Here is a 23,136-nt window from a genome sequence, read left to right as displayed (position 1 = left end):
AACATGATTGAATTCTTGATAGTAGGGGAACAAAGTAGCAGCAACTCAAACGTGTGGCGGTACCTCGAAACGTGAACGCAATCGATTTCCGTGACGACGGTCGACATTTCAAGACACAATTTCACTGTCAAACCAAGGAAAAAATGAGAAAAGCACTCATTTAAAAGGCAAAAACATCAAGTGGCAGGCAATATGGGAGCTATACAGAAGCTAGCACATCGGTTAGTGAGGGGCCTCAGACTTATTTGTTATGGGCCACTACAAAGAGTGAAAATATATTGCTGTAAAATTGCTAAGGGTGTAACGGTACTCCAAAAAACATGATTTGGCGCTAACATTGTTTTAAAATTCAAGTTTGGTTGACACTGGGTACAAGGGAGCATAAAACGTGAAACAAACTGATTGTTTTGTATGAACACCAACACATTTAATGGCATTTAAAATGAACCAACAGAATCTTTTCTTTTTAGGAAAGAGCAACCTATTTTTTTTCTTCTAAGAAAATGAAGGATGCAGAAAAGTTCAACATTAACTGTATGACCACTGAATTATGACTGCACTACATTTTGTTGTTGTTGTTGTTGTTAATTATTGCTAGCCATGCCGCCTGCTAGCCAGGAACGGAGCTGCACTGTTTGTGTACAGACTCGTTACAATTTGTGTCCCTTATCTAATATGTTCTGCTTGGAAATCCCCAATAATCGCCTCATCATATTACGGCATCATATAATTGCTTCTGCATATTTATGATAGATAACTTGAAGGGAAAACATGTGGTAAGCTTTTCCAGGCCATGTAAAGTGACTTGGAGGGCTGGATCTGGCTCGTGGACCTTGAGAGTATGATACCTGTTGTCTGCAGTCTGGTACCAACCACTAAAATGTAACGTACGACGTTCTCCTGAATACATTACAGAAACGCTCGAGGAATATAAACCCAGTCGGGTTCCGAGGTCAGCAGATAACTGTATTTCCAGACAACCCATATTTTTGTGAGGAATCTACCTCCATTGCCATGCATGCATCCGTTGCCATATACGAATGACGCGCAGTGGCAAGGTGTGAGATGAGCGAGGAGATTTGAGGCAAAAACAACACCTTTTTAAACAACAACAGCCCAATATCTCCCATTTCATTTCAAGCGTCAACATGCGCCCAAACACTCACAGAATAGTGGTAGACATTTTGCTAGTGTTTCTCGTGACACTTTAATCCGTCCGCTCCGGGCCTGTCTTGTTGGAAATTGTTTCTAAAGACGGTGTCAGACAAGACCACAATAGCCGCAGCCGCGCCCGCCCTTTCCCAGACGACTGCTATCAGGCACTCTAGATTGCGATAGGAGGATTCCAAAATAGAAACCTGCTATTTACAAATCCATCCAGTCCATTTGGGGTTCGATGCGGAGCTGTCTTTGGTGATGTTTACATCGTGATGTTGCCTACTTCAAATGCTGTTGAGAAAAACGTATAACGTTGACAGGGAACGGATTTGTCAGACCAAACTCTTAACTCTGATTCTCATTTTGTATTGTCCATTATTTTGTCTTCGTTTTGTATTATTGATTCTTGCCATTTTCAAATGGCAACTGAAAGTCATAAAACTAAATAGTGACTCATTATTCCATAAAGATGGGGGGGGAAAAAGCCTCATTTTTCATATTTCAATTTCAAGCTGAGATCAAAATCACGAAAAACAGGCCACAGGACTGAGCTTGATTTAAATATTTAATTGGCCAGGTGTTAGTTGACCCAGGCGTTTGGTCGTAAGCATTAGTAAAGCTACGTTAGCTTGTTAGCCGTCACAATCTATCTGAGCCACAAACACCATCAATCAAATGATGCATCAGGACAAACGTGTCTGAAGCGATATAATCGACTTCATGCATTTGGTCTGACGTGGAAGATACAGTATGCTTTCACTGCTGTTTGTCTATCTGGACACAAAGCTTCCAAGTCATTCATTCATACAGACTACCACATGTGGACTAGTAGACTTGGCATAAATTACTTCGAAAACACCGTCATTTTCATTCTTCTTCCAACCATTGAGCAATAATATACGATGTACTGTGTGCATATGTGTGTGTTGGTAGGCTTGGACCAGGAAGTTAGTAGAGTATGGTGCAAATAAGTCAAGCGGCAGGAAAACGTACACAAACTGGTTGTGACTGCAGCCAAGCATTTCTTCCGTGTCAGATGTAATGCATGAAGCCGATTACAATACCGCTTCAAATGCATTAGGCCTTGATATAAATCAATTCATATCGATTTCATACTTTTGATCCAAGCCTAAAATTAAAAAAGAAACCAATCTTTTTTCAAATGTGTTTTCTTAGGTCAACAATGTGTCAATTTTGCATTCTTTGATTTTGGAATGATTTTGGAATTGAAATTTGGAGGATGTACATGTGCTGGTGATATAATTTTCCTGTATTTTTCACATCCACAGTTCACTTGATGATGGCTCATGAGATTGACTTTTTTTGACCTGATAGCAGCAACTCCAGTCGGGATAAGCTGCCTGCTTGGCTGCAATAGGGTTTCAGGGAGGGGGCGTGTCTTGTGTTTGGAAGCACTCGCGGTCGTCGAGGCAGAAAATAAGCGTTAAAGCGGCGGAAGCAGCTGCATGAGTTGAGCCTTGTTGCCTTCTGTTACTAGTGAGCAATTCCAGCTAAAAGTCCAGTTTGACAATGACACAGGCAAAAAAAAAACATACCAAAATGTGTTTTTAATACCAAGTGATGGGATATTACAACACGGCTCTACAATGACACACATTTTATGGTTTTGAGCATGAACCTCGGCCAAGCAATGACACTATGAATCATGATCATAAAACATTTGATTGAGGGTGAGGAAAACACGCCTGGTGAAGTAAGAATTTTATGATTATTTATATGAGTGATGCCGTTGTTCCAGTCACTTTTAAAATGACGCAAGGACAGTACACACTGCACATTTTCCATAATATAATCGTTGTGTTTGTTTTGCTCAAAACAAGCTCCGATACTATAGATGATTATCAACACCGACCAGTAGCGGCTAAATTAAAACGCTCTGTCTCTGATACTGAAACTCAATTTGTTGTTAAGAATCTACATCATAACAATGATGAGTGAAACCACAGCCTGCTACAAAATGGAAGCTTTTTCATCTAGCAATTTTTTTCCATCAAGAGGCAGAAATTAGTTTAGAAATTTGGGTCTTTAAAGTATGATTCTATATGATCTATCTTCTCTTAATTAAAAACACTTAAACCTGCTGTGGTTGTACAATTCAGCATCCTTCCCGGAAAATATGCCTTTAGAGTCGCAAAAAAATGTCAGAGTTAAAGCCTTTCCATTGGTAAAATGGTTTCGAAATCCCCCCGAACAGTTTTACTTTGAGATGTGCTTTTTGTATTTGTACTTTTGGCAAGAAAAATAGCAGAATAGCAAACAATACCAGAATGTTTTAAAATGTGCAGACTGTCTGAGTTGTCGCAAGACAAAAGAAGCCTACAATCTGGCTTGATGGATACACAGTAGGGCTGTAATGGTACTGTGATGTATTCATATTTAGCTTTTTTTAGTGCAGAACATTCATTTTACGATACAGAGAGATACCAAATTCCCACATGGAACAAATTAGGAAAGGGACAGGAAAATGTCTCCTGCTCTCGCCACACGTCTCCTCCGTAAATAAATACAGTACAGATCAGCATTTAAAGGGATTTAAACAAACAAACCTCTCCCAGGCTCTTTCGAGCCAAAACAATCACAAATGCTGTTGTTTGTGGTTTTATATAAAATAATAATTGTGCTATTGAAGTTTTCCGTCGGAATCGCTGACGGAAGACCATTTAAAATCAGAGGCGGATCGGCCTATAGGCGGGTACTATCCCCCTTCCCCGAAATAAGAAAATAATCGTATTCCAGGATCAAAGAAAGCTATTAGAACAGTCTTTGAATCGAAATATACCCCCCCCCCCAAGAAAATATCTAGTCCAAGCTTTGTAAAAAACAGACCAAATTTGGACATACAATATGAGGTTTCCACCTGACAGTGACAAAATGCTTAACATCTCGCTTGATACCGTGGATGTAAACGATCACGTGATAAAACTTGGCAATTGAATTGGCCGTAACCTCCATGCTGTTGTGATGCCATTCACTCGCGATCTAAAGTTTGAATCGGAGACAAAGTAGTTGCAGATGTTCGGCAACTCATGAAAATTAGCCGCAAAAGTTTTTCAATGGAGTTTGGCCGCCTTGCTCACAACGCAAGCAGCTTCACCAAAGTCATCCCGGGTACGATTCAGTTTCAAAGACCAGATCCAATGGCCTTCACTGTGCTGTCCGTTGACACGTCTGTCAAGCTGAGCGGGAAGTCTAATTCACCGCCGTGTTATTGTCTGCGGAGAAAACAAACCCTTTCAAAGAGACAAATAACTGTCACCTAGGCTAAGCAGCTGAAAGGGAAACGACGCTCAGAAGATGAAAAGCACACATGCTTTGAGGCGAACGCCATTCTGACAGAATTAGTTCATTGCTCGCTCGACATCCATGTCTTTTCTTTACGTGGGGAGTTGATGAAACACACCGAAAGAGGTGAGTTCAAACTCCCCCGAGTGCGGCGTGGATATACTCTTACAGGCTTGATCAGCCCTCCACTCCCTTTCAAGCTTGTGTTTTTTCGCCCCGCCACTTAAAACCCAGCTGGATTTTCCGCTCAAGGTGCCTTCCCTCAGGGCGGAGGATGGAGCGGGAAGATGAAGAAATATAGGAATGAGGAAGGAGGGGTGATCCACTTTGTCTTAATCGCATGCTCGCGTCTCCACGCTTCAGCCAGCCAAACGGCCTCCACCTGGGAAGCGAATCCGGGAGGCCTTCTCCTTGCCAGGGTGTCGGCACACGTCACAAATTGAACACAGATCGCGAGCGCAAAAGGGCAAGGCAACAACATATGTACGACACATTCACCGAGCAGTTTTTCCATCACCGCTTCATAAGTCACATTTGAAATGCAGAGTGTGATTTTGTCACAGCTCGCCCTGCTTTTGGGGGGCCTCTGGACTCGACGAAGTGTTACTGACCTGTGAAGCGTCTATCCATCCTTGCCTGTGTTCATTTTCAGCCTGCACCTGCCTACACTTTAGTTTAGGGGCTCTGGCTGTGAAAGACCATTTGGGGTCATTACATCTGCAAATGAGTCTGTTTTTAGCCGTGTTTGTGGCAAGGCAAGACAGCTTTATCTATTTCATACACAAGACAGCACAGTGAACAGTATAGTGCGAGGGTACACACGCATACCAATAATTTATTTGAATTTAAGCATCCACCCCACCCCCACCCTTTGATCAAAGCCAGCAAAGGGCAGAGTAGCGGATGTCTCGAAAAGATTATCCTTAGCGATTATCCTGCGGTGTTGGATTTGTCCTCCCCAATCTGCTCAGAACGCAGTTGGGGCCGAAAATCACAAAACTTACTGTTAATACTTTGGATCACAAATACGAGTTTGTAGGGCTGCATGTAACGATTATTATAATAATCGATTAATCTGTCGATTAATCAAGAACAAATAAATCCCACTTTTAAATCCCACTTATAAATCCCATAAATCCACTATTTCAATTTGATAGTGCGGAAAATGCACAAACATATATTAAGATTCAGTAACTGGCTTGGTCCGTAACAGCCGTCACAAAATCGGCTTACGTCCTGATGTAGCGAAGAAAACCATTGGTATGCCAGACGTTCTTGGTTTACGGCGAGCTTGACATACGAGGTTTCAAGCTGAATAAAACAGCGTACAAATAATTTGCCTAAGAACACTGTCACGGAGCACAAGAAGGCAACGCCGTACTGTCTTGATTTGATTTTTCTTTCATCCAAACAGTACATTAACGGTAATTAAAACTTACAACTACTGCGTTAACATATTCGTGAGACTACGGCGTATTCCGACTTGCATGCAAATTCCCGTCGCGGGCTGGGGGACCCTGTAATGTACTAATACCAGACACCATGGAAAACAACAGCAGTCTACAGCAGAAATCCAGTAATTGGACCAAAACATTCAAAGGAGATTGTATTGTGCTGTGGAAAGGAGAGCATAATAGTGAATAAGGCATAAGCGTTAATCACAGAATTCAGGCTTTCGTAGGAGGAGAGTCTGTCTATAAAGACGTGGCCTTGGCATCGGTCTGCGCTCTGCTTATCGAGTTGCTTAAGGCTCAGGTGAAAGAAACTGTTGTTGCCTACCAACAATGCAACCAGCCAGATGTCTTCCATACAGATTGTGTGGCTCAATAACAACAACGCTAATTACAGTTGCAAGCAGTGATAAATAGACACTCGCGCCCCCTGTTTTCACAAGGAATCCTCAAAATGATCATCAATCTTTGAGGCCACGCTCTCCCCTCATTAGATGACATAGGCAAAAATGATCAAATAAATAAATTGGCAATTTAGCATTGCCCATCTGTCTCGGTTACCTACTTCTGCTCCTTCCGGGCAGTTCTCAAGTTGGAGCTCACCGGTACATTTCACCAGGATATACGTTCTTACAAGAATCGCTGAGTTTTCGGAAATGTTGAGGCCCCCAAAAAGGCAATTCTATTCCATCAAAAGAATTCCAAGTGGGCCTTTGCTTCATCTGGTGCTCTGGCTCTAAACATTAAAACTTGCTGTCTTGTCAGACAGTGTTTTACTTCATTCAGTCTCTCCCAGGTGGGGAGGAAAAAAATGCCGACACATTCCTCACCCCCCACCACCATCTGCGCACCGCTGCCCACTTTGACTGACTTGAGCACGATGACCTTGCCCCGCTTCCCGTCCGCCGGCATTCCGCTCAATAGGGGCAGATACGGGAGCGTTGATAAGGAGATACACATTTGAGGAGGGGGGGGGGTGCTCGGGGGGGAATCTTATATTGATGACGGACAGTTTCCTGCCCCTCAACCTGGATGAAGCCGTTGTGCCTCAATGGGGATAGACGCTACATGAGAGGGTCAATAGCGATAGCGCGAGGCACACAAAACTACTCTTTGTGCTCCACCTTTTCTTCCATGCGGCATACTTATTCAATTTCCTGCACGGCGGGAGAGGGCTTCCTTATCTAAGACTGTTTAGACCTGCAAATCGACTGGTGGCCTTTGTTTGTAGATGACCCACCCCTGAGGTGATATTCAATTCCTGGGCGAAAAAAAAAAAATGCTCATGCTCTAAGGCACAGGGTCTCCCGCCCTGAGGAGATTACTAAAACAGTGATTGCAACAGTGCTGCATTCATTGCTGGTTGGGCTGCGCGACTAGCTTCTAGAGAGAGAGAGAGAGAGAGAGAGAGAGAGAGAGAAAGCCAACCGACACATATCGTCAGATCCATATCATATAGCAGCGCACAGCAATTACAAGGAGTGGACGAAAGGAAAGCAGAAGTAGGTGCATAAAAGTCTTCTTGCTGTTATATGTACAGCATTTCCTCCTCCTCTGCAGGTGACGTTTAGTGTATAAGTGGAAAAAAAGGTGGGAGGCTACATAAGAGCACTACACAACTCTCCACTATGGCTTGACGTGCTCTTTTTTAGAAAGTAAATTCAGCTGGCGAGCTGAAAAAGAAGAAAAAAAAGAGATTTGCTTTCGTTTTGATCCTCTCACCTGGGGTTAGTAATGACCTGAATGAATGATCTCAGCTGGTATTTGTGTAACAGTGCGTCAACAATAGCATAAATAAACTGAGATAATCACAGTTACTTTACTTTGTGTTGGTAAAACAGAGGAATCTATCTGGAGCTTTTATTTGAGGAAAACCGGCAGCGCTGATCCAGTATTGATGTAACACTTTTTCATTTGCGCGTTCAGCTTGTTTTCTTCAGCTCCGCCCGTATGAAATATACATGAAACCTAAATCCAGCAGGTTCCCACTTCCTTTTCTTTTGATCACCCCCCCCCCCCCCCAATATGTTTGTCTGCACTGCAAGCAGAAAAAAAAAATGTAATGTTGGAGAAACTGATATTATTTGAATCCCTTCTTCCTTCCTGGTTGAATGCATCACCATGTTATGACAGCTGAACCCTGCGGCGACTCACACGGAGCAAATACAAAAATTCCCATGTAAACTACTTTTGGGGTTGTAAGCCGGACTCATCTATTATTTGAATTAGGCTGCCTGGGGAGAAAAACAAGCGCAGGCAGCTTTTAAGAGAGAGAAAAGATTGAAGCAGGCATCTGCTTCGGTGTTTGCACAACTTGTTACTAGAAGGGCCATGTGATATTAAGAGGGAAAGCAAATGGAATCAAACTGTCAGAAGATGAAGTTCCGACCCAGATAGATTAAGGGCTCACAACAGGAAATCGTGTAAACATAATAAAAACAGAGGTCTAGGGCAAAGAGACTTGATTTTACATTGCGGATTGAAATATGATTGCGCCTCGTTGAACGCAAACAAATCGCTGTCGTAAATGTCGGGCGACCCCATCACCGACGCCGTTGTATTTCATTTCCTCGGAGTAGGAGTGAAACGCTGATCCCGGAGATTCATAGTTCTCCGCCTCATTTCAATCCGCTGTCATGTTTTGATTCAAAACTTTCCGTCTCGCTCGGCTATTATTAAAATGCCGTCTTGTTATTGCTGCCTGTTGGCTGGCGGGCTGACCGAAAGCGTATGGGTAAATAAAAGAAGGGTCAAAATGCAAGAATTAAACGTCTCAACGTGGTGCTAAATCTGCAGGATGAACCCCTGCCTCATGGCTTGAAAAGCATCCAGTTGCATGATGTATCACGGCACAGAGACTGACCGCTCATCTGTGACTCTCCCGTGGTTTGGCCGATAATTCATGATCGCCCCGCCTCGGAGCGGCGGCGGCGGCGACGCTCAATATGAATTCTAAAATGGCAAGCCAAGCATATCAATGGACGACAGACTGGCTGTGCGTGGCCCCGAGCCAGAGAGGACTTAGCGCACAATAGTCCACCCCCACCCCCCCGCTACCCACCGCCCATCGAGAGGAAGCCCGGGACTGGAAATACCAGCGTGGCACAAGGGAGGCTCTTCAATCTGCACAATGCATGGCACTGCTTGAGACAAAAAAAGTGTTGTTAACCTTTACCACCTTTTTGGGGAAAGAAACGCCAGCGAGCTGGTGACAGCCAGGAAGGTATAGTGTGCAAACTGTGGGAGGCACAAAGAGGAAAAAGCTGAAAATCTTCTGCTTCCGATGGTGTTAATTAATCCACTGCCAGACATTTTCAGATCCTTTTTTACCCAAACGTTTGAACAAATTTGAAAAAATATATAAATAAGTTCCTGATATTGAATGGCTCGACTGTGAAAAGACAAGTAAAGCCGTCAATGGCAGTGAATGAGTTAAAAAAAATAAATAAATACAGCGGTAATTTGCCCTCATTTGTGAGTTTTTCAAGTTACAAGCAGTAACTTGATATATATTTTTTTTGCTTTGAGTTTCAAATATCCCGACACCTTTCCGATATGACTCTGAATGCTCAAAAATGACCAGGCTGACTTTGCTCCCCAACACAGGCTACAAAGGCAACTTTAAAGGGGCAACGGCAACACGGCATTTGGCAATCTGATCAGTGGAGCTGTGATGAAACCAGCAGCGTCTGGTGTGATGCATCAAATACTTATCGGACAGCGACAACAGAAGGGAAGTTATGTGAAGGAGTGAGGGTCCGGTCTTAAACTTCACCCCACTGTCCTAGCATTAGGAAATTCCCTGACACACGGCCGGCATCCCGTCTCGCCTACTACATCCAGAGAATTGGCAGAAACTAAATAGGAATTGAAATAAAATCAGATTCAATCATGTAACATTTTTTTCCCCTGTAATGGTAATTTAGTTTGGAATCGCAGACTAACAATAGTGAGAAAAAGGAGAGCAAGAACCTGTTGGAATTAGGTTTCGTGTATATTTAGTACAGGCGGCGCTAAAAAAAAAAAAGCTTAATGCAAATGAAGAAGTGTTAGAGCTTGGATTTGGATTATCATTTCATGAAATAAACACCTCCCTCAAAAAGAGGCTTCTCTCTTCCCATCACAGAAGTAACTGCGATTAACTGATGCTATTTTTCACACACTGTTACACAAACTACTAAGATCACATAAACATTGTTGCTAACCAAAACAGCAGCAATTTTTCAGGTGTGGAGACCACGTTATGAAAGTTGAAGAAAACTAACAAAATAACTAAAATGAAAATGAAAAAAAGAAAAGCATGAAAAAAATCTAAAACTCTAATTATAGTAAAAATGACCTTAGTTTTCATCATTGTCAATATCATACATGAGCTTTCAGGATTCATTCATTTTAAATGTATTTCATTGTTTCTGCACATCCATACAGAAGAAAGAAGGTCAGACAGTTTGTTGAGAATTTACTTTATTAAACAATACTTATTGCGTCTAGTGACCTTTATTTATTTTTTGTTGTTGTTGTTTATCTTGCGCTGGACAAATACTCACTGTAGTAAAAATAAATGAATAAGGATAATACTAAAACTCAACTAAAACGGAGCATTTTCCAGAAAGAAAAACTAATAAAAACCAACAAATTTGCTCTAAAAACGAATTCAAACTAACTGAACTTTAAGTCAAGTCAAGTGTTATGTGGAGTGTTCCAGTAGAATGACCTTTCACACAGATCAGCGACATGCGAAAAAGCTGTATTGAGCATTAGATTGACAAGCAATGCGAAAGGTGTGACAGCCACACGGCATCCCTTAATCCGATTATTACATAATTCCCTCCAACACGGTAGTCGTCTCGCCTCTGTTTGACTGAAAATTTACCGGGTCAACTTAGTACCCTCTTTTTGTATGTGTGCTTTTCACACAGAACAGCAATATGGTAGGTAGCGTGTGTATTTTCATGCACAGCAGCACAGTTGGACCGAGAAACCAAACGGCGGTTTCTCCTCTTATAACTAAATATATGGCCATCATCTTTGCTCCATCACATTTATTACAGCCACGAGAGTCTATTAAATGTTAAGTATTGGTACTTTGTGCTTACGACTTTGGAAGACTGGGACTTGATGGAGACGTCTGTTTGAATTTCAGTCTAGTACCTTCGTTATTTATATTCAATTCCTGCCGCATCCTTGTGTCATTATATAAGGCGCGCACAAAACACCAACTCTGCCGCTCTAAAGTAGGCCACGCAGGTATCAAGTCTGTTTGGGTCTGCACATGAAAGACGCCAGACAGAGCTCACGGCGGCAGCCACAAGTGCACCGGCGCATACCCATTGTGAGCCAATGAATGCTGAAATCGGAGTCTTACAAGTAAAGAAAGGGCAGATTTAGGGAGGATTACTTCCCGTGGTCTTTGTCCACATTCTTGGTCGGCTCCGGTGTTTAAATAACAAACGGTTTGATTGTTGTGTCATGGCAGTGGAATAAAGAGCAAATGTTTGTTGAGAGACTGTACTAGCACGGGCATGAAAGGGGCCCCCAATAAAAGACATGAGTTTGACGCCTATTTTCAGTGCAGCTATTCTATAGAAATGGCACGGACGTGGAATGCGGGGACCACCTGGCAATTTTCCGCTGAAGTTAGTGTCAGGAACCACTTTCACAATGGCCATCAATAGAGGGTGACGCACATACCAATAATCGGGCCAAATATTAAGCACTTTTCCACTCTTCTGATCAAAGCAATGAATTGATTGAGCAATAGCATGTCTCTAAAGGATTACCCTGAGTGATTATCTTGCGGTGTGGGGTGTGCTAACATTATCTTTCCTCCCAGATCTGCTCAGAAAACAGACAAGTCAACAATCATGAATGTTAAACATGTTGGATATTTATGATCACATACATATCCTGATGTGTATGTGCTAAGTTTGTCTTAGCCACGGACTCCGTGATTATGATGTCAAACTGAACGACAGACAATTAGGAGTCACCTGAAACTCCTTGTCTGAGTTTTTTTTTCCCTTGTAATGTATGGGTTAGGGCCGGGCAATTACGTAAAAAAAAAAATAATCACGATGGTTTTGATTACTAAAATTCATGAATAAAAAAGATGATTATTCACCGATATTAATTTAACTTCCAAAGCTCAAGTTTAAATATAACATGAACAAGCAATCTGGAAATACATTAGCAACAGGTAAAATAATAATATATTAAAAGAATAGTAATCGATAAGAATGAATAAAAATGGGTGCTGCTCAGTAGGAGCAGTGTGGTGATTTACATACATTTACATTAAGAAAAAAAGAGTAGAGAGAAGGAAGTCACGATTGAACTTTACTAACACCACTCATTTATCACAGATTAGGAAGGATATAATCTTGGTAATTTTGTTATATTATCTGTGCGTCCGTGTTATGACTGAATATGTGTTATTTTAAAGAATGTCATTCTCTCTGCTAATTTTATTTTATATTAGCCTGTTCATGGGATTTCCTATTGACCACTACATGAACACTGGCGAACTGTCTTAAACAAAATATGTCTTGTATTTATTTATTTTTGTGTGTGTGTTTAGTTTTACAGTCAACACCAACTGGATCGTCATTAAAATGCATAAAGCATGCTAAGTGAGGGCAAGGATTCCATACATACGTCACACGTTTGGTGCAAGAAACACGGTGCATTCAGGGTGCTTTCAAAAAACAGGAACTATCAAGCACACACTCACCATTCGGTGCATTCATCCGTTTTTCTTCGATTGCCATGTTTTTACGAATGTGAGAGGACAAAATCGAAATCACGATTACATTTCAATTAACTGACCCCCCCCCCCAAAAAAAAAAAAACTGTATTCGTGCACCCCACTTAAGATGAGTTTTTCACTGCCCCGTTTGTAAGGTTTACAGGACGGTGTTATTGAAGTCATCCCATGAATTTGCTGGCTTCAGGCATAACAGAGGAGAAACACTTTGAGTGTGTAAGAGAACAGTAGGAAGCCACAACTGGACTGCAGCACAAAGCACTTTGCGTTGAAAGCAAAAGTAGTTATCTGAATGTGCCAAGCCGCAATGGCTGTGTGTAAGAGCACTTTTGACACAGCCATTATGCCAGTATGAAAGAGGTTTGGGCCAGGTATACACTTGCGTGTTTGACATTCGCATTTCATTATGCCGGGACGAGGGTGAGAAGTTTAATACCCGACACTCACATCTGCCGTCCTGTTGTGTTGAAAGAAATTGTTGCTGTCCAGACAAAACAAGTTTGAAGGTACATTAGAGTCTGGTTCTAAGGTTCCTGTTCCTGCTCGTCTACAGTCTCCTGCCGGTCAAAGAGTGTAATACCAGTGATGTGTGTGAGCTTTGTTTTGGGTGAAAAGCTGATTATCGTCTTTGCTTTCAAGGGGCAGGAGGTCATTAGCAAACAGCGGAGGGGCTCTGGTCGGAGTAGCTCTGCATGGGAATCTTCGGGCTACGACCAGCTGGAGGTGAATAGAAAGCAGATCGACGCTGATATTGTTTTCAAAAGGAATCCACACGCTCATTCCCTATCGACGAATAGTTAATATGCATTCTTTGCACTGAGGGCCCTCACGTCAGATGTAACCCAAAACCGGGCAATTTTGCATCGCAAAGCACTATTCTGCCTTTTTAAGTATTTCTCCAGGTCTATTCGATTCAACCTCGAAGCCAAAAGTTGACGTTTTTTTTTTCTTCAAGAGGCGCTTTGGTGTTTCAGTGTGAGATATATTGCTGTCAATAAATCCACAAATCAACGAAAGACTAGTTGGGTCGCCTGCTCCAGCAGCTGTTTTATCATCGCATCCAGTGATAAATCTATCGAAATAACAAAAAAAAAAAAAAAGACAATGGCAGAATTCAAATGGAAAAGCAAGCTTCCTCAAAAAGAAGGCACGTTATAACCCGCAATCAATGCTTGGCACAAAAGCATGTGATTTTGGCTTACTTTGTTGCTGGTACAATGGGAAGAAAAAAAGGGGTGGGGGGAGGTGTAATGATCGTCATCAAGCAGCCCAAGCACCAGCATCGGTGGTTTTGATGGGCATGTAGCAGACGGGAGTGTTTTGTGACAATCTTTGTAATTACAGCCAAACGCAGCCATCAAAAGTGAAGCAAGGAGGCAGAAACGGAGGCTTTGGATGTCGACGAGGACAATTAAAAACACAGAGGCGTTCCATTCACGGCTCTGGCAACAAATCAAGGGCCTCACTTTTGATGGTGACAGGTATACATGCTGCATGGAATTTGATTGGGTGGAAGTAATAAAAAAAAAAAATAAAAAAAAAATTCCTCAGGGGGTTGAGCTTCTCAAAGAACAGTGACAATCTGCCAGGTAGTGGACGAAAAGGCTTGGAATGGGTGGAGGGGCATTTGACATTGGAAGCCTGCATCAGTAAAAAAGTGTGGCTTTCAACAAATACTTCAAGAGCACATTTTATTGAAAATGGTTTTTTTAGTTGCTTGTATACAAATAGTTGTGTGTCTGGATCATCAAGAGTGAAATTAAACAAACAAGTAAATATTTTATTTGCCCATAACTGAAAATGTGGCTGTGAGCGAGCTGTTCAGACTTTTCCCGAATTTTGCTTTAACAATGGGATTCATTTAAGTTATACAATAGGGTTCTGACACTGACTTGGGAGCTAGACTAGGTGAAGATCCAACATTTTCAAGCGATAGACTACACAATTATGTCAAAGCGAAAAGCTGAGCACAGCTGCAATGCAGAGGTGAGCGTTGCGTAAGGGCGTCAGTTTGGGTAACCAGAAAATACATGAAAAGTGCAATGAAACTCTCAATGCGTTGGTGGAAGGTATTTGTGTTTGCCGCATGAGCCACATCTGCAACCTTAATTGAATACAAAGGCTCCTTGGTTTATGATTCTCACAGCGGCGACTTTTTGGAATGTGCCGTCATCTATCACTAATCTACGATAGCGCTGCAGCAAATATTTGTATGAAAAACATTCTTGGGCCATAAATATAAAACAATAAAAAAAACAGTGACTGCAGCAGTAAATGCGCGGGCCTTCTTGTGCCGACATTTTCTTACGCCGCTGCGCAAACCGTTACATTGCCGACCGGTCGTATCCTCGAAACTTTGTATGTCAGCAATGTCGTAAACGGAGAGCCCCCTGTGGATGAACTCGTCAGGTCGGTGATGAAGTGCCGCCTCCACGTGCCAAAATACAATGGGCAAATACAAAGGAGGCTTCTGTGGCCCCTCACGAGCCTGGTCACATACTGCTAACTTTGCCCTCAGTAGTCATGGTGACACAAGCCCCGCTGTAGAGGGGCAGGGTGAGCAGTGGCTAATTGCATGAGACCAGAATGCCCATGCAACACAGATTGGCTTCGGTGAGGATTTAAAAAAAATGTATGATAAAAAATTGGGTGTATATTGTGCTGTAATTCTTGCATATGCCTACTTTAATGAGTTCAACGCAACACGTTTGAAACGCCGCTTTTTTTCATCTCCAAGGCTGAAAGCATTGAAGTCGAACACAAACGCAACCTCGCTGCCGAACAGCTCTTCAGTTCCAGCCGTTACAAATTCAACCCATTCCTTCAGCTGAATAAAAAAAAAATAAATACATTTTTAAAAAAGCGCTCCTTGAAAGGTTGGCCGGAATCTTATTAACACCACACGCCTCCATGGTAACTCACCTTGTGAACAGTGACAGCAGAAGAGAAGAAGCAGAAGGCAGGAAAAGGCCGGACAACTCCACGGCGAAGAGGCCATTGTCTCCCTGTTCGGCGAGCCGTCCAATAAATCTTGCTTTTTCGGAGGCGAGATCAGGAAAGCTGGAGCAAAGTCAACGATGGGTGGTTCTCTGAAAGGCACCACCAGTCATCTTCGCATCTGCAGAAAGAGACAAAAACGACGGCGTTAAAATGGAGCAAATTGGGCAATGATGTCATAATGATCATCCCAGCCGTGGATTTACGACGCGGCGTGCAGTGTCATGTTGCATCGGGCTTTAATGGAACGTATGGGCCTTGTCCACATTAATCGCGGAACACTAATCTGGATTTAACATTTGCACACTTGATGCCGCTTAATGGTGTTACGTCCGCTCGGCTGTCAGCTGTCGGACGCGCACTCGGCTGGATTGCTTCTAAAGAAGTCGGGAGGTTATCTGTTTTTAGGTATGTAGGCTAGAAATATTATCTACTGACAAACCGACCTTCGTCGCTATTAAGTCTGGCTGTTAAGCTCAATTACGTTCAAATGAAGAGGCTCTTGCTCCTTCATGAGAGTTCCGTGTTTGCCGGCAAGTCATCAAACAACTCTGCCAGGTCCACGCACGATGTAAACTCTAATTCTTCACAAGTTAGCCCATCTGAGCTAGCATTCAAATTCAAAATTGGATAACAGCAACATACCTCAGACAAGTTCATTTTTGTCGGACTCCTCGGAATGGGCAAAACAACCCTAAAATGTCCGCTACAAAACATGGTAGGTTTCCTGTGTCTTTTCCCGCATGCATTGACAATTAAAAACGGCACACTGAAACAATCACTTGAGAGGAGGCACGCTAACAAACAACAACTACAGAAGGTAATGATGTCTCCTCTAATAAGTTCTGATTAGCCACATTAAGGTTATCATTCACACCGAAGGACAATTTAGAGTCTTCCATGAATATTAAGAGCGAGTTAAGCCCACGTAGCATTTCATAGCAAACCTCAGATACCCAATTCCTAATTCCTAAAATTCCTAATATTTTCAGAGCCAATGAGTGTTTTGGACGCGTGTTTTACATTAATATCCTGTTGTGTTCCAAGGTCACATTGAGCCATTTAAGGGGAAAAAAAGAAACGAAAAAAAACAAGATGTATAACACTTTTAGATTTGAAAAAAAAAAAAAGTAAAATGTCTGCATGTGTAACTATTAGGATTAATTTGTCCAATTCTCACTCTTTCCAGTGGGATTGTTGACTGAAAATGTTGAGAATGTGAAAAACTGCTTTTGAATGAATTTTCCTAAATTTGAACATTGTGAATCAGTTACAAACTACTATGAATGAGGAAAATAAAGGTGTCAAATTAATATTTTTTTAGGTGCCAAACAAAAAAGAAAACAAAAATAGATCATTCTTGTCTTTGACAGCGGGTCTAGTTGGCCTGCACCATGACAGTGTGGTTAAAATAAAAAGCTCCAATTAGTGTGATTCATTGTGCTGCTCGGCATTCAGCATTCCAACTGGGTATCTTCCTCGTCCTACCAACACCTACCACTCACCCGCTGCTAAGCTGAGTGAAAGACTGAGAAATTAAGTTGAACAGAAAAAGCAAAAACTTTTGCATTTCACACTTGAAAGGGCGCCAGAATGAACACAAAGTAAATGGTGTTCTTGGCACTTATTTGACACTCGCCAACGCGGCACTAATGAATGCTTCATTCTCAGACTCGTCCCCTGTTCTACTTTCTTCGTTTCCTTACGTAGAGGGAAAGAGAAAATAAAACACGGCTGTCTCGCCAGCAATGCAGACACGGCTTGTTTGTAAGCTAACTTTATGTTTTCCTCCTTATCGAGGGCGATGCGGGGGGGGGGGAGTGGGATGGGGTATGACAAACCTTTGTCTGCAGAAGCGGCAAAAGGTTGCAGCCTGCGACAAACTAACACAGCAGTCAGATAAGCTGCTTACTGGAGTCAAACAGCAAGCAGCAGTCAAATGCCACACGCTGCCTTGACACGTGTAGGCACGCACACATGCGCTAGCAAGCATACATAAATGCATTTACATATTGTGTCTTGTTTATTCCCATGTGGTTACCATCCGACACAACAGGCCACATGGTAGTTGTCACTGTGCAAAGGCGCAAAGCTTGGTAATGCGCTCTACCCCCATCAACCTTCATGATTATTCTTACCCACCTGGGTATTGCATTGGATGTCAAGTCACTCGTCTGAATAAATTTAATGCTGTGCAACTTGAGTCACAATGGTGCTTTTATGGTACACATTTTTTGTACGTATTTGTAAACAGCTTTTATGGGGCTCTAAGCAGAATTCGATTAGGGATATGCTACAAGAACCGAATCGAATCGAATAATCGAGTGTTTGGATGTTCACACACACATATATACACATATATATATATACACACACACATATATATTTATACACATATATACACACATACACACATATATATAATTACAAATAAGAAAAATGCTTCCATCATTTTTTCTGTTGGAATGCATTAGAAAACTTGGGTGGTACACTGCAGTCAACTCCAACCACATCTTTCCACATTTCCATCATAATGACCCCTGGCTCTCCGCGCCTTAATGCCAAATGTGCTTGAATGTTTTTGGCACTTCAAAAGAAAGTCTTCTAAAACCTCACATTAGCGCATTTTAGGTCACCAATGAAGTCATCCTATACATGATCAATGTCCAACTGCCAGCTGGATCGCCATACTAGCATGACGCAGAGGGCTCATTTATTGATATTTTGGTTTGATCAAGCCCCGGTAGCAAGGAAGCAGACTGCCAGCCAAGGCATCAGTTCGACTCGGGTGCTTATGGTTCCGTTTGCCATTCATGTTGGCTGCCCAACAGTCAAATCTCTCCGGTAAGCCACCACTTCAGTGGCGGGCAGGGCACCAATTCTCCCAAGATGCAATCCTTCCGACATATGTGCACATCCTTTCTGAATATAACCCCCTCCCCCCGCTGCGGGAGCCACGTGCTTACTCTAATGGTAGTTGACAGGAGGAGATGGGAAGTTGTCGAGGGGACATCCCCTATCCCTTCCGGCCTACTCAGCCCAGGAGCCCCTCCAGACACCAGGGGGTGAGAGCCAGCCAATGCAGGCTTGCCCTCAACACCCCGAGGTCCTTTTTCTCCTGATTAGCCCCCGCATGCGACATCACCCCGCTGTGTAACATGTCTTCCAATTCTCTTAAGCCGGCCGGAGCACATCTTCCTAAAAATACTGTTTTTGTTTGGTGGGATTTCAGCACGACTTGGGGGGGGGGAAAGGGATTAGGTGATTAACATCAAGATGCTACATAAGCACTGACAGATGCGACATAATTTCACATTAGGAGCTGTAGGAAGGGTCGGGCTCAGAGCTTCTCAAGCAGAAAATTTAGTTCAAGAGGTAATTGAAGCATTGCTAACGCTTCCAGGTTTGTGCTAAGGAATTATCGATACCTGAGCTTCATTCCAGTTTGCAGTTATTTAAAGCAAAGTAAGGAGTAATTGAACTGTGAGCTACCATGTTCACCCTGCAGCTAAAAACTTTTAATTTGTGTCGGGAATGTGAATCAGCAAAGCGTGTTAACAAGCTAATGTGCAGCTCACTTAAAAGGTTAAGGAAATGGAATTGAGCTAAAAATGCCAGGCTTATGAATGAACCTGTTAAATACTAATGGAATTAATCAAGGTTATGTCTTAAAATAAACTTTGAAAAGTTTGTACAAACACTGCAATCTAGTTCTGTTAGCAACAGCACTTGTCAAAAAAACTGCAAGAGAGAAGGTTGAAGGAAGAATCTTATGAAGCTAAGCTAACAAAACATCGAAAAGATGACAAGTGAACCCAGTTTTTTAGTAGAAAACTGTTGAAAATGTATTAGCAAGCTTGGAAATGCAGGAGTAGGAAGTAAGAAGCCGTAAGAGTGAACAAAAATGTACCAACAAAAATTCAGAGATGTCACCAAAATATTCATAGAAAATTGTAAGAAATAAGTGAATGAATAAAGAATACAAAAATTCTCCTAAAACTGCAAAAAAAAAATGGTCACACCAAAAATGGAACCAAGAAATGGCCCAAAAAATGCAACCACAAATTGAGACAACAAAAGTCACTCAAAATGTTGCCAAACAGTCTTACCAAAAACAGTAACCCCAAAAGAGCACATTGTGACCAAAAAAAAACCCACCAGAAAAATGTGACGGGAACTTTTACCTCAAAAAACAGTGTTGCACTTCTTATTGTCTGAACTATTTCAAGCCGTGATAAATCTGTCAATCAGTTCCACACGATCAACATCCAAGCTATCACAGCGTGAGAGGTGTCCTAGCTGTCCACCTGTGCTGTACAGTACATCATGGGTTGCCATGACCATGTCGTATTTTGGGTTGCCATGACCATGATGAATTGAAAATGCTAATCTTCTTATTACAAACGAGCGTATCATCAATATGACTCAGAAGTTACATATTGTTGCTAATTGCTATGCGGGCTGTTGAAGTTATAAATATATATAGATACACCAAAGATTTATGAGTCACTGTCACTGCTTTCTGCCTCACTCTAATGAATTCAATAACATAAACCGATGAAATAAAAAGTTATTCCGTTTCATCTGTTCCCTGAATAAAGGGGTACATACTGTACTCTATAGAGCCCCTTGAGATTTCAATTAACAGCATATTTGTCTGAAATGACACTGCAAAAAAAAAAAAAAAATCTAACATCCCACCAACAAAATGAGTAATGATACGCAAACATTCCCGGCATCTGTTTTCCTTTGTCTCAAGCTGTAATCCGAGCAGAGGGATCTATCATCGCTCGAGATAAATGGTTAAAGTTGCGGCCCGTGGTGAATTTTTCACGTCCACCTGATAGGAATAATAAGCTGAGCGTTTAAAAAGAGGAACGGCGGGCGATTAAACGATAATTAAAACAACTGCCTGGACGGGGGGGACGGCCCCGCATGTCTTAACGTGAGAGACAAAGCTTGGCCTCACTCGAGCTGGAGAGGCGTCCAGTGAAAGAGAGAGGGAAGGAGGGTTGGCGGTGGGAGAGGGAATGCAGAAGAATGGAGGTGGGAGGCTGCGAAAAGAAAAGGAGCGGAAGGGTCGCCGAGGAGGATTGACAGCCTGTGAGTACAGCCTGACCCCCCTGGCTTCGCCTCCAAGTTTTCTCCAAAGGCTTAGAGAAGACCAAAATAAAGCCTGGGGAATGTTAATTTATTTTCAATTGTCAGCACCAAGAAGGGGTGAGATAAAGAACGCATACATACATAATCAAGTGGGACCAGGCCCAAAACTAATGTGCAAGTCCAAGTGTAGTGCTCACACCAGTTGAAATAGAGACATGCTTCTACCAGACCGATTCATTCTCCACTCTTTGAATAACTACTCATTAAACATTCTGCCCCTCCCCTATGCACTACATGTGAAACATGTGAGGCGGAACATCAGAAAATGGTTGACGAACACCACCTGGATACTTTTCCCGACAGTCCCATGGCAGTCCTTTGTCATGTCACGACTGTCAGGACCGCAGCTTCCAAGCCCCGCGGGGGATGCGGTGTCATTTCCTCGTCTCCACCGGAGAACTTGCCAGAAACATCAGGCGTCAGTTTGCATTTCCTCATCGCGGCTGATGAGATATATGTTACCAGGGAGGAGCCGCAGTTGTAAATGGTGGTGTGGGGTTGCTAGCATCGGAACAATAAAACAAAAAATAAACTGAATACAGCTGACTCTGACGTTATGTGCAGATGTGCAGCCTTTCACGACTCTTCACATATACAGTACTCCCCCAAAAAAATAACCATAAATTGTTGCCCAAAATAATTACAAAAAATTGAAAACAAAAAATTGTTTGACCAAAGATTGTGAACAAAAATTCTCAAAAAATATATCACTGAAAATTGAGAACAAATAACCCAACAATGTCTCTAAAATTCACTTGAAAGGTAATCCAAAATATATGAACAAAAATTGTATAAAAAACATTTGAAAATCACCTAAATTATGAAAGACTGTGAACAAAAATTCACCAAACTGAAAATTGTGAAAAAACTCTTAATCAAGGTAGCCAAAATTGTGACCAAAAAGTCCCCCATAATATATCACTGACGTTAGCCAGAATTGTGAGCAAAGAGTTACCAAAAACATGTTTCAAAAAATTGTGAACAAAGTCTCCAAAAACATATCACCAATTGCTAACAAAAAATAACCAAAAATCTTAGCCAAAGTCAGAAAAATGTATCTCCAAAATTTGTGACCAAAGGAAAAAAAAAAACAGCCACTCAATATTTTTCCCAGTGCTCCTGAGATACACCTTCTTCTTCTTGTCCTGTTATACGGACTCTAGTCATATATTCTAAAAATTATAAGCCCTGATAGACCAAACCGACGTCGGAGGTGGTGAAGAGTTGTGGCGTCTGAATGCGGCGTCTGTTTGGTGTAGTGGCCACCGTCGTAGTGTCGTAACCTGACCTTAAAACAAAGACGTCACCAAAAAGGTCTTAAAATAAATGTCACCAAAAAGTTGCTAAAGAAGTTCACTGAAAATTGTGACCCATTTGAAAGAACAAAATGTGACTGAAAATTTTTCCACCAAAAATGTTTGTTGCAAAAAATGTCGCCAAATATTGAGAGTGAAAAACAAAACAGCCCTTAGTTAGGTTTCCTCCCGATACACTCCTTTTGTGATGTCACGAGTCAGCCAGGGATCCAGTTTTTATTTCCTCGTCTCCACCAGCAACGCGGAGAACTTTCCAGAAACATAAGTCAGTTTGCATTTCCTCATCGCAGCTGCTAAGATATACTGTATATGTAAGGGAGAGCCGTAGCAACAGGAAATGGTGCAAATAGCGGTGTAGGGTTGCTCACATTGGAACAATAAAAACCAACCCAAAAAAACTGAATGCAGCTGACTTTTGCAACGACGAATGCCTTTTTGACTTTTGGTTGGATGGAAAACGACCCCTGAGTGTCTTACAACGGTCTGACAGTTAACTGCTGAACCCACTTGAACTCTGTTGCGAACCAAAACAGCATCACCTATCTACACGTAAACCATCTCTCATATGAATTGCGGCGTTCATGTTGTAAAAGATCCCCACGCGGTAAGATGATCTTACGTTATGTGGAGATGCCGTCCTTCACAACTAACGTGGTCGCTCCACAACGTTTAATTTATGGGGAGCTATGCATTTTATTAGTTACGCCAAATTTGCCTCAAGTTGCATAACATACAATAAACGGTAGATCGGCCTTGTTATTTATGGGTGGAAAAATATACATTACAAGTGAGTATGTAATATTGTTCAATATGAAAATAAATTGTCCATCCAATTTGTTAGTGATAGAAAAAAAATAAAAATCACTCCCCAAAAATGCTCCTAAGAAACTTGTTACCATACATGTTGATGAAAAAATGTGACAATTGTGGCAAAAAAATGCTTTTTGGGACCCAAAAAGTGACCAAATATTGTGGGGGGTAAAAA

The 23,136-nt window shown here is 42.0% G+C and overlaps 1 protein-coding gene across 8 annotated transcripts in view; it reads right to left on the bottom strand.

Moving 5' to 3' along the window:
- LOC147141138 (adhesion G protein-coupled receptor L2-like) overlaps nt 1-23,136 on the bottom strand; it is a 119,460-nt gene that overhangs the window by 75,625 nt on the left and 20,699 nt on the right. For all 8 annotated transcript variants that reach the window (XM_086042700.1, XM_086042702.1, XM_086042701.1 and 5 more), the window contains exon 2: nt 15,598-15,793. In XM_086042700.1, coding sequence (XP_085898826.1) covers nt 15,598-15,673 — 76 coding nt within the window. In that variant the 5' untranslated portion in view covers nt 15,674-15,793. The remainder of the gene's footprint in view (nt 1-15,597; nt 15,794-23,136) is intronic.

The sequence above is a fragment of the Filicampus tigris genome, chromosome 10, assembly GCF_054856515.1.
Source record: "Filicampus tigris isolate MCC_2025a chromosome 10, RoL_Ftig_1.0, whole genome shotgun sequence".
Classification (NCBI taxonomy): Eukaryota; Metazoa; Chordata; class Actinopteri; order Syngnathiformes; family Syngnathidae; genus Filicampus; species Filicampus tigris.
Note: the sequence above shows the minus strand (reverse complement) of the source record. Positions and strands in the feature narration are given on the sequence as shown.